The sequence below is a fragment of the Eubalaena glacialis genome, chromosome 11 (genome assembly GCF_028564815.1).
Source record: "Eubalaena glacialis isolate mEubGla1 chromosome 11, mEubGla1.1.hap2.+ XY, whole genome shotgun sequence".
Taxonomy (NCBI): Eukaryota; Metazoa; Chordata; class Mammalia; order Artiodactyla; family Balaenidae; genus Eubalaena; species Eubalaena glacialis.
Genome location: NC_083726.1, coordinates 12,351,272 through 12,364,301, shown reverse-complemented (window position 1 = coordinate 12,364,301; position 13,030 = coordinate 12,351,272). Strand labels below are relative to the sequence as shown.

At 36.7% G+C, this 13,030-nt stretch overlaps 1 protein-coding gene across 14 annotated transcripts in view; it reads right to left on the bottom strand.

The window, feature by feature from the left end:
* RBFOX2 (RNA binding fox-1 homolog 2) overlaps positions 1 to 13,030 on the bottom strand; it is a 263,107-nt gene that overhangs the window by 30,110 nt on the left and 219,967 nt on the right. For 9 of the 14 annotated variants that reach the window (XM_061205627.1, XM_061205630.1, XM_061205623.1 and 6 more), the window contains 2 exons: positions 10,488 to 10,634; positions 7,186 to 7,239 (listed from right to left, as the gene is read on the bottom strand). In XM_061205627.1, coding sequence (XP_061061610.1) covers positions 7,186 to 7,239; positions 10,488 to 10,634 — 201 coding nt within the window. The remainder of the gene's footprint in view (positions 1 to 7,185; positions 7,240 to 10,487; positions 10,635 to 13,030) is intronic. The other 5 variants (XM_061205633.1, XM_061205631.1, XM_061205632.1 and 2 more) reach the window with 1 other exon arrangement.

Here is a 13,030-nt window from a genome sequence, read left to right as displayed (position 1 = left end):
GTGAAATGCTAAGCTGACAGAAATTTTTAAAAATATATGCAGCTTAGGATGGAATACTATGGGTAATTTTAATTCAAAATGTTCCTTAAAAATGTACATGTGTTGAATATAATATATCAATGGGGACACATTTTCAGAAACAAATTTTGATATCAACATGTTATAGCCACTTTGACAACTCAAGGTGTACAAGGGCAAGTTACTAATTAATTATTCCATTTGTCATCTACACTAGCATCTGATGAAGACAGGAAGCCAGTTCTCCGATCCTGGAGAATCCTCCAATAGGAAAGTTAAACCTTTTAAAAAAGGTTACAGATAGTGATGAGTTTTTATATCACATTTTAGAAGTTCTATAAGCTGTATTTCAACTGATTGCCACAGCCTCATACATTTTATGCCCTGGGTTAAATTAATAAATTATAAACTAGTGGTTGGACAGCAGATTACGTAGAGGCGAATATACAAGTTTTTAATTTTAGCATTATGACTACACACACCCACATACATACACACATACTTGTGTGTCTTTTAAATGCACCCATGGGGTAGAAAGGATAAACCTGTTGGTTTCCTTTTGAAAGTAAAGACATTGAGCCAATCTGAGGTTAAGTATTCAAGCATCAAAAAGGCCCAGAGCACCAACAAGGTCTTCTTCCTTCCATGTAGCTTTTTCCTACAGCTAATGGTGAGAAAATTAGAAATTAAGCTTTGAAACCGAAATTCAGTATTCTATTTACTAAACTATATTAGTCCTACAATTCTTCTATTTTCTCTTTCAAATCTAATTGCTAAATGTGTTCTATGACCCTCCTTTCTGTAACGTGTTGATGGACCATCTGTGACACAATGGCTGTGTGGTATCGTAAGTGCTGGCATCTTGCAGTCAGCATATGACAAAGTTTAACATTAAAGTCTGCTTGTGTAAGATTTTTTCAATATAACTTCAGTATTCTGGAACAAAATTTCACTTTTAAATGCTTTAAAAGTGTTTTATAAGGAAAGGTGCTTATAAACTAAAGGAAATGCTAATCAAGATACCAAAGACATAAAAATGAAGCAATCTTTGCAGCCACATTTACTAGCATAAGAGGAGGCAGAAGGCCTTGTTGATACTTTGGGACTCCTGATAAGAAACACAGAGGTAACAGGATTTCTTTCTTTCCTTCGAAGATAAATAGACCTTGTGTCAGGCAGAATAACAGCCCCCCCAAAGTTGTCCATGTCCTAATCCCCAGAACCTGTGAATATGTTACCTTACATGGCAAAAGGGATTTTGCAGATGTGATTAAATTAATGATCTTGCGATAGGGAGATTATCCTGGATTATCCAGTTGAGCCCAATGTAATTGCAAAGGTGCTTAGAAGTGAAAGAGGGAAAGAGGAGAGTCAGAATTGGAGAGTGTAGCCGCCTGAGAAAGGCTGGGCTGGCTGTTGCTGGCTCTGAAGATGGAAGGGGGGCTATAGGCCAAGGAACGTGGGCTGCCTCCCGAAGCTGGAAAAGGCATGCAATGGAGCATCCCTTAGAGCCACCTGAAGGAACACAGCCCTCCGACACTTTGATTTTAGCCTAGTGAGACCCACTTTGGACTTCTGACCTCCAGAACTGTAAGATAATAAATCTGTGTGGTAGTAAGCCACCAAGTTTGTGATAATTTGTTCAGAAGCACTAGGAAATTAGTATATACCTCTCAGAATTAAGGTCTGTGATTAGGAAGGTGAGAAGCATAACCAGTATTTTTGGAGTATTGTCCTTAAATACTTTTCTCTTGAGTCGAAACTTCAAACAGGTGGTTTTCCATCAACTCAACTTCCTGCTTGCTTATCTGTCACATTTACAACTTGGTTTCAAGAATATTAACTCAAATAAGGCTTGAAAAAAATTTTAGTGTACTGTTTCTTCAATAAAATTTAGCACTTTTGAAAATGTGCCAGAAATTGAGCCAAGGATATTCACAGACTTAAAAAGTTACTAATAGGAAAACTCTCTTCCACGAAATTATGTTTAATGTTCCCTTATTCTTGGAAATCTAATTCACATTAATTCTGGTCATTTGGAGCTCTTGCTTTGAAAAAAATTTAATAAAATTATGTCTAAACCTAACACATTTTCCTTAGAAGAGCTTCAAAATGATCATACGAAGTATCAAAAAGGGAAACATAATAACGGTCTGAATAGCTACAAAGTCAGACCCTTAACAGTACATATTTCAGGTATGTAAGAAGATAAAGAACAGATAAACAAAAAGTAAACTTTCATTTTTAAATAAAAAAAAATGATATTGCAACATTTGTCTATACCAGCACTATCCGATAAAAATATAGCATGAGCCACATATATAATTTCAAATTTTCTACTAGCTACATTAAAAAAGTAAAAACAAGTGAAATTAATTTCAATAATGTATTTTATTTAACCCAGTATATACGACATATTATAATTTCAACCTGCATCATTATGAAACCATTATGAGCGAGATGTTTAACATTCTTTTTTGAGCTAAGTCTTTGAAATTGGTGTCTATTTTACACTTAAAGCACATTTCAATTTAGAGATGTGCCACATTTCAAATGGTCAACATGGTCGCTGCACTGGGCAATGAAGGTCTACACCTTTACCCTCTTACCTAAGGTTCTCAGCTCCCAAAGTTCTTCTATGTTAACAATTTAAATACACCAGTGCTACATTCACAATTTACCAGCTATCTTAGCTGTCTTTTGGAAATTGAGGGATGCTGTGTTTATCAGGGACATGGTCGTGGTTAAAACTTCTACAGAGTGTGACAAAAATTTTATTATCTGCCTTGACATCCATTTGTCATCAAGGGCACACAGGAGCCGAATAACTGTCACCTTTTTAGTCTGGCCTCAGACTGCAGTAAATAACAAGCAACAGGATGAGCATTGTAAAAATATTTTTAAATTTGTAAAATCTTTGAATTTTTCCATCTCAGAAGAATGTGAAAGAAAATTTACCATGTAACTTTTAAGGGAGAAATCAAAACCAGAAGGTTCTCCTGGGTATGGTCAGAACACAGAAATTAAAAAATAAATACAAGAAAAATAAAACTAAAACCCATAAAATGGTAGCAAAAGAAAATAAACTAAGACTTTTGGAAATACATGCACTGTTAATTCAGTTTTAAGTATAATGAAAAACATTTCATCTCAGTGTTACCCATCAAATTTTACTGAAAATCACAAAGGCCTACTCAGTGCAATTTCAAAGACAGTCTTTTGACTATATCTGGAAAGAAATAATTTCCCTTTGCATAAAATCAAAAGCCAGGGAAATAGGAGAGAAATTACAGCATATTTCTTGTGTCTGAGGAATGGGAATAGAGGTTTCATCTTCCCTAACTCCAGCCTAAACATAAGCTTAACCCAAACCCAGATTCCCATCATTCCAGAAATCCACCTGAGAGAAGTAATGCGAACACATTAACTAAAAATCTGCTAGAAATCTCAAAAATTGTTGCTGTGCTCTATTCTGCAGTCCTTTAGAGGACTTAATAATTGACACTGTGTGAAGAAGAAGAGCTTCTATACATTCAATATTTATAAAACACGTCCCTTCAAAAGTGACTATACTCAAAGTATGTTGACAAAACTTCATGGAAAATATAACTGTTAGAATCTGTGTATTTCTTTTTAAAATAAGCTTGATAATTATCACAAACAAAATGTTATGGGACTGGGTGATAGTGAACAGGATGGTGGAAGGTCTGAATTTCAACAGTGAAATAAACTTTTGAAAACAACAAGTGCTCAGTTACTAAAAGTGTCTAGCAGACAGTACAAGGTTAAGAGTACTGGTTGTTGAACTAGGTGACCACTGTTTAGTGTTCTGTTTAAGATTCTATGTGAGAATATGTGAGAAAAAAGAAAAAAGGAAGGAAAAACATGAGAATATTGTGAATATTCCCTTTAATGAACTATGTATGCTTCCCCCCCCTACTTCTCATTAAACATCATGTTCTCCTTTTATAATGGTTTTTAAAAGGGTGCTTTTTAAAAATTGTTACTCAAAGGATCTATAAGGAGAATGACAATATAATTTATTGTTCAAACTAGGATACTTTGAGGGAGAAAGGGGACATTATTAATTGCTAAGACAACAAGTATAAACTGGGACTATCCTGGATAAACCAGGATATATGGCCACTCTCCCTATACACTAACTTCTTATTGTTTGTATTACTACTTTGTCACGACTGGTGAAATTTGGAGAATCAATAATGCTATGCATATCTGTTTAATCATTTTCTAGATTCTATTTGAGTACATTAGTTAACTTTTTGGAAGGGGTATCATTTTTCATCACATATCTTAATTAAACATTTTCAAAAGGATAGTCTATCTTTGCTTCAGTTAATCACAGAAAACTAAATACAGCTGACTTTATGTTTTTACAAAGGAGTAGGGAGTAAAAAGAACATTTTCAAACATCACATGAAATAATTTAAATAAATATGTATGTATGTATATGCATGTAAACGAAATAAATTCATTTCATAAAAACCAAATTCAGAATATGAAGGTCAAAGAAGAAAAAAGGAAAATAGTCAACAACAAAGAAACAACTACTTTCTGGAACACAGAAATTCTACTACTCTCCAGGCAAGGTGGAAAGGGAGACTACTAGCAGGCAGGGAAGGAATGGGCATTGGCAGCAAGACAGTGTTCACTTATGTTTTTAAGGGGGTATATTCTCAAACCCGGGGCCAACGGTCTCATAAAAAATAAGACATGGTAATAAAGAGTTGCTTTTTGTTTTGTAGTCACTTGGTTAAATACTGTTTTACATGTAAGTATTACTTATCTCTAAAAACTTGTCAGTTTTTCCATTACTGCTTCAGAAAAAATTCAATAAAGCTAATTTCTGCACAGAAAAGCACTGTGTTAAAAGACTGAGCAATTCTTAGCTAAACAATCGGACCATATAAGTCTCCTTTTCTCTGGTTCCTTTCAAGACATGCTGTAATTTTATAGTCAACCCCAGACACAAAAGTAATGAGAAACTAAACTTAATTTACAAAAAGAAAAGTACTCATTAATTTATCTTAGGTGGATCCCAGAAGACGCCATCTAGGTTTTGACTCCAAAATAAATCTCTATTAATGAGCCCATTCCAGCTAAGAACTTCAGGTAGCAGTTAAGAAGGGCAAAGGATGAAGACAGGTTTTTTAATCAGTTCTAGAAGGCAGGTCCAAGGCAATTGCGAATTCTGTGCTTTGTTTTAAAAACATTTTCCAATTAGTACACAGTCTGTCTACCCTTCAGCAGCCCAAAGAAAAAAGGGCAGTGAGGACACAGCATCAAGCTGAGAGAGGCAGCATATATTTTTAGATTCCCCAAAGAGAAAAGGAAGGCTTGTGTCATTTTAAAATGAAAATTAGAGGGGAGGAGCAATTGAATAGGGTAAATTAAAAATTTTTTGGTAGTAGGCAAATCCTTGAAGTCAATGAAAGAAGCCTTAGAAAGATCAATTTCCTTTGCTTCACAAGAATTGAATCAAATTATTTTCTTGGTAAGGAGCAAAGTCCTCAATGCCTGATAGAATTTTATTGGGCTTCCGGTTGTTAGTCTAGCTAAGAATGTTTGAAGTGCAAACACTTAAAACCAAAAACATTTAAACTACTGGTTCAGATAAACAGTGTGGTCAATAATCTTCATGTATTTATTTCACATTCATGTGCTTCTCATCTCTAAACCATTGTCATTTTTCTACTTTGTATCTAAAAAGTTCACAAAAAAATAACAGCAAACTATACAACAAAAGAATAGAAATCCACTGTGAGGAAATTACAAGTACAAACAGTTTTACTGGTTACAGTTTGAATAGATTTCACTTTTAAAATACTTACCAAGTTAAGTGCTGGAGAAAGTTCTGTATAGGCATAATTAATCTTTTTTTGTTTTAACTGAAAACTGAAAGCTTAGAGTATAATTACCTCTTTAATAATTAACAAATAATTATTATAGTCAGAACTAAACACTTTTAGTGTTGATGCATTCTATAAAGGAAGGGAATAATAATCAGAAGCATTAGGAAAGCACAAACATTTGTATTAGTACAGATGGGGGCAGGAAGCATATATAACTCTGTAGATATGTTATTAGTTCCCAAAGTATGGTGAATTTGGAGTAGGAAATTAAGAGAGGTAAATATTAGCTTATTTATTTACTTTATTTAGCTTTTCTCAAATTACATTCTTAGAGATTTAATCATAGCCAAGGGCTATTTTCAAAGTTCAGTAGGGATGACCAAATGAAAATTAATTTCAAAAACTGGTCTAACCTAAAAATGCAAGTAGAACTGAACATAGCAAGGTAAATATTTACAAGCCTGCCCACAGCTGACTGTGTCTGTGGAGTGTATTCCATTTGTTGAGGAGGAAGAAAACTCTCAAATAAAACTTTCTGAAATTCAGTTCATCAAATATTTTTTCACAACACCATTTTAAGACTTTACCATTCTTTCATTCCTAAAAGCACTGCTGCTTATTTTAGTGCATAAAAATTCTAAATCATACAGATTGGGAATTTAAAACAGTAAATTATTATGTTCACCCTCATGCAAAAAACCCCCAACTCACTGTATTTGTAATTGAAGTGACTCTCAGTCCTGAAGCTTGCCTATCTGGGTATAACTTAAAGGAGGAAATCCACAGTGAATACCTGAGTCACTACTCCCTGTTTTTAAGCTTTGTCAGAATTTACTGAACAGAGAGAACAAGTCAACTGAATAACTGAAATATTAAATTTGTTCTAAGTATGTCATTTTGAAGTTCGATTTTTAAAAGCTGAACTGTTCTGGTAGAATTCAGACTAGAATTCTCACAGAATTTCACTTTTTTCCAGTCTTCTCTCTCGTCCTTTACAATAAGAAGCTTAGGCCAAATTTAAATCTGAGAAAGGACTGACATCTCCTACAGCCTTTCTTCCTTACGGCCACACTCTCCCCTCAAACCTCTCTCGTTTCTACACCATCACTCTCCCAATTTAAGATTTAGGAAAAATTTGGCCACGCAGTGGCTTATGTTTAGAGGTAATCTAATCAAGCTAGATCATTGGGATACTTTTTGCAGGCTTGAAAAACAGCTTAAGTTTTCTGACTATTTACTATTTTAAGTAAAACAAAACTAAAAGAAACCAAGCACACAACACTGAAATGGAGCTTACCTTAGAGCCACGTTCATTAAAGATTATTTCTACATCTAGGATTTTGCCAAACTGCTGCAGAGACAAAAATAAAAACATTTACTCATGTTCAGCTTTTTATCCATATACTTTACTTTCTTCTGAAAGAGGAAGAGGTGTTTTTTTCTTTAAACTACTTATTTAACATCCACGCTTCTATTTGTTGGCAGGTCCCAATATCAGTTGTTGATTTTTCCTCATCATTGAGCTGGTAATTTTTCCTTTTTTAATTCACTCACTCATGCATTATCCATCTCTTTATAGTGGAAGCTGTTTTCAGAAGTTACTCACAGCATCACCGTATTACATGCTTCTTCACGCGGACAAGAACTGGGGGTTTTCCTAACTACATCTCTAACTTTTGAAATCGTAAGTAGAACGATACACTATTGATGGCTGTTTTTCTTCCCTTTCTTGTTTTTCTGGGCCGCGCCTCCCACGGCATGCAGGATCTTAGGTCCCTGACCAGGGATCGAACCCATGCCCCCTGCAGTGGAAGCTCCGAGTCTTAACTATTGGACCAACAGGGAAGTCCTTCCTTTTTTTTTTTTTTTTAAATTAATAAAAGTAAACCACATTTACTGGAAAAAAATGGAAAATATAGATAAACAAAAAGGAAAAGGGAAAACAAAAAATGAAGATCATCTGCAATCCCAACATCTTAACATTTTGGTACACAGCTTTTCCTTAGGCGTGTGTGTGTGTGCGTGTGTGTGTGTTTACTTTTCTTAAACTTAATATACTATGAATAACTTTCCAAATCAATAAATATATATCTGTGTTATCTCTATAGGCTATATGCTATTTTCCAGCATACCAAACATTCATAGACATTATGGATGATTCTATCGATATTTATTTGCCACTTCAGTATTTCTGCAATAAACATCATCTAGAATATTTAAAATAATAACTTTATTTTGAAATTAGTTAAATATTTTAACATTTGGAAAATCAAACAAAGCTAAAAACACAACACCTAAATAACTCTATTGTTAGGTAGCTAAATAGCTGATGAGAGGGGCATACACAAAACACAGTAATTATTTGGAGGAGAGGTATATATAAGGTGATAAAACTACCTGTTTTAATCAATACCTGAATGAACTGAATTGAGGGAATGTGCACTAAATCTCCAATATCTTTTTGGCTCACATTTCCCTTTGAGAACTAGACTCACAGACCCAATTATCTATTTCACTTGGATTTCAAACTAGACTTTGGGTAATGTGAAGAAACTAAAAAATGAAAAGAGCAAAACAGAGATCATGTTTTCTTATTGGGTTGAATCATTACAATCTTTATCAAAAAAACATGTATTAAGAGCCCAAGTTTTCTAGAGTAAGACTTCTGGACTTGATTCCAGTTTCACCATTTAATAGAAAATCAGAAAAATCAAGGGAAGAGGAAAATGTCTTATTTTAGGAAGGAGGGCATTTTATTTTATTTCTATGTCTATCCAAAAAACTGAAATTTGTATGGTATTTTAGAGTTTGTTTTCTTTTACATTTTCTAATTCATCTTTATAACAACCTTCCAGAGTAAGAACTGGTTAAGGAAAATGAGACTAAAAGAAGGTACTCATCAAGTCTGCAGAGGTAATAAAATGGAAATAAAATAGAACATGGAACCTCTGCTCTTGACCAACGCTGCTGTCCTTCTAAACACTGACAGGTACTGACTACGTGGGAGAAGACAGCAACCAGGTATATCCTGCAATGAAAATTTTATTTTTTTTTGCACTTAGTGTCTTATGAGAAGGGCATTATACATTTCAAGAAATCACAGACAACTGGCCTGGGCAGATCTTTAGTGGACACTATTTTTCTGCCTCAACAAAGAAAACACTTCTGACAGATGAGGATGCATTCCATTTTCACAGACCTCCAGAGATTAAGGTTCCATATTATCTCTGATAATTCAGTAGAGAACCTAGTAACTCATACTCCCAGGAAGTTTCTTCTTAAACGTAACCTACATTCTTTTTTCTTTTTAAATTTATTTATTATTTTTGGCTGCCTTGGGTCTTCGTTGCTACGTGTGGGCTTTCTCTAGTTGCGGCGAGCGGGGGCTACTCTTTGCTGCAGTGCGCAGGCTTCTCATTGTGGTGGCTTCTCTTGTTGTGGAGCACGGGCTCCAGGCGCGCAGGCTTCAGTAGTTGTGGCACGTGGGCTCAGTAGTTGTGGCTCGTGGGCTTCAGAGCACAGGCTCAGCAGCTGTGGCACACAGGATCAGTTGCTCCGCAGCACGTGGGATCTTTCCGGACCAGGGCTCGAACCCGTGTCCCCTGCATTGGCAGATGGACTCCCAACCACTGTGCCACCAGGGAAGTCCCATAACCTAAATTCTTTATGTTGCCCTTTATATTTTCTGTTGCTCTCTTTTCTGTAGAACTGGAGAATAGCTGGCTACCATTTCATGTCGAAAAGCTCTTCCAGTGCTTCAAAAATATCATTAAATCTCAACCCTGGCCTAGCCTTTGGTGTAGAAAACACATCCAGGAAGTCAGCTGTAAGTGACAGAACTCTGATCCAGGGTCTTGTCACCATGAAGTGGCCACAACCGAGACTTAAAGAAGGGCATTTGCTTTTCTGACAAAGCATTAGGCTGCTATCCAAATAATTAAAATTAAAAAAATTAAAATTAAAAAATTTAAAATTTAGTTTTTAAAAAATTAAATTTAAAATTTAATTTTTAAAAAATTAAAAATTAAAAATCAATTATTTCTTACTCCTAGTTCAAGTTAAGTGTTTGAGCAAATTAAAACAGGCAACAACACCTTAGCCCAAAAAAAGAATTAAGATTCTCAGTAGCCATTCATTTCTGAGTAACTTAAATATTTGCTATTATACTTCGTTTTCATGACAGCGATTCTGGGAGGAAGTAAACAGCTGGAAGAACATGCCAGGCAGCAAACTAACCCCCTATACCTGATTTTAGATCACAGATATTATTTCACTTAATTCATAACCCTTTGAAAGGCAAGGATTACTGTCTTGTCCTGATTTCAGCGCTTGGGTTTTCTGAACGTCCTAAGAAACCCCTCAGTCCCAGGCAAACTGGGTTGTGGAGTCATCTTACGTATGTGAGAATTTGCAAGGATAATGTCTAGAATAGGCCAGGTGATGGGAAAGTTTCTAAAGGCTGATGAAAATAATGATTTACCTCAGGATCTTTCTCAACATACTTGTAGTTTTATCCTAAAGTAGTAATGACTAGTAATACATCTGGTGAGTTAAATTATATTTTCATTGTAAAACCATAAAAGGACTTCAGAGACTTACCCCAAACATCTGCCGGAGGTCAGGATCCCGGAAGCGGAAAGGAATATTAGAGACATGCAGGCGTTTAGGGGTAGATTTACTCTCTGAATTTTCACTACTTTGCGTCTGTGACTGCTGGCCGTCTGTCTGTGCGCCCCCTTCTGTCTGCTAAGCAAAGAAATAAACAACATTAAGGGAAAAATAAATACAATTATTTCACAAGAATTACATAAAATAATTGAAGTCCTCCCCCATCCCAATCATTCTCAAACAGTGTGTCTTTAAGCAAAAATTACAGCTGTCCTTTCAAAGAGAAAAAAACCAAAGATGTTATCTGTGTTCAAAATGCTATAGTTTACCCAAAAATTTAGGTCTTTTGCATATTTATAGTACATTAGTAAAGTGGGGGATACTAGAAACACTAAGTGACTTGCTCAAGATCACGTGGAGAGGAACTTTCCTGGTGGTCCAGTGGCAAAGAATCCACCTTACAATGCAGGGGACGTGGGTTCGATCCCTGGTCAGGGAACTAAGATCCCACATGCCATGGGGCAACTAAGCCCGCAGGCCACAACTACTGAGCTCCCGCACTAGAGCCCACGTGCCGCAAACTACAGAGCCCAGGCACTCTGGAGCCCAAGGGCCACAACTACAAAGCCCTTGTGGCCTGGAGCCTACGCGCCACAACTAGAGAGGAGAAAACCCGCACACCACAACTAGAGAGAAGCCCATGCACAACAATGAAGAGCCTGCGTGCCGCAACTAAGACCTGATGCAGCCAAAAAAAAAAAAAAAAAAAAAAAAAAAAGATCACATGGAGATACATTAGGAAAACAAGATATAAAAATAGTACATTGGGGGCTTCCCTGGTGGCGCAGTGGTTGAGAGTGTGCCTGCCAATGCAGGGGACACGGGTTCGAGCCCTGGTCTGGGAAGATCCCACATGCCGCGGAGCAACTAGGCCCGTGAGCCACAACTACTGAGCCTGCGCGTCTGGAGCCTGTGCTCCGCAACAGGAGAGGCCGCGATAGTGAGAGGCCCGCGCACCGCGATGAGGAGTGGCCCCCGCTTGCCGCAACTAGAGAAGGCCTTCGCACAGAAGCGAAGACACAACACAGCCAAAAATAAAATGAATGAATAAACTAAAAAAAAAAAATAGTACATTGGGACTTCCGTGGTGGCACAGTGGTTAAGAATCCACCTGTCAATGCAGGGGACACGGGTTTGATTCCTGGTCCGGGAAGATCCCACATGTCCCGGAGCAACTAAGCCCGTGCGCAACAACTACTGAGCCTGCACTCTAGACCCTGTGAGCCACAACTACTGAGCCTGCGTGCCACAACTACTGAAGCCCGCGTGCCTAGAGCCCGTGCTCCACCACTGCAATGAGAAGCCCACGCACTGCAGCGAAGAGTAGTCCCCGCTCACCACAACTAGAAAAAGCCTGCGTGCAGCACCGAAGATCCAACACAGTCATAAATAAATAAACAAACAAACAAATGAAATAATAAATTAAAAAAATAAAAATAGTACTTTGTTCTTAGATTCTTATAGAAGTTCCTATTTTTGAGATCTTTCCATTTTGAAAATAAAGAGTCTGTGGTATAATACTTAGTTGTGGAGATACCAGTATTTCTGGTCCATCATTTCAGGAAATAAGGGAATATTTTTATATTTCATTCCCTCTATTAGTTCCAGGGTTTATGACTACTGGGCTACCAAAGTACTGTAATATTATTTATGAAGAGGAGACATCTAGTGACAAAGGGCCCTTTGCTCAAAAACTGAAGAAGCTTCTTACTCTGAAACCAATCTGTACTCTCCTGCCTAATTTATGTGATTCCTGCTACTTCAGCAGAGGGAACCTACCCTTCTGTAGCCCAGAGCAAAGCTGCATTTAGAAAAATCTGTTGGGAAAGGCTTGAAGGGACCCTGCCTAATCTACTACATACCCATAAATGCTAGATTTGTATATATCCATAGTGAAAGAATATGGGTGAGTGTGGGTGTGCATTTTTAATCTGAATCTCTTTTGCAATGTCCTAGGCATGTGTTAATTTAATTCTTTTTCAGTAAGTCCTCAAAAAATTGCTATGTTGAGAAATACTTTTGACAAATACCTAACAGGTGTGATACATTGTAGGCATTCAAAAAACATTTACTTTGAAGTATTAATTTGACAATTTAAGAACCTTTTGTTTTTATTATTCCCTGTGAAGCGCATGTCAAACTGGATGGCTCATTGAGATGATTAAACCAACACACTTTTAAAACAGGAGTGGAACTTGCTGTTCTTATTATCTCAATTGAATGAGAACTGAGTCCCTCTAGCAGATTCTGGGTGACACGGAATGGATCCCCCTCCCTACTCTGACCCAGCGTTCAGCTAAAAGAAACTGAACCAGAGATACCTTTGGCTCAGAGACGTTTGAACCAGGTTGAAATGAAGTTTGAGAATTTAACATATAAAGGATAAACAGGAATGAACTCCAAATGTATACCAGCTTTTCAAGTGTCAATCTAAGGGATGGCCGCTTTTATCTCCTTCCATTCAGGCCTCGCAG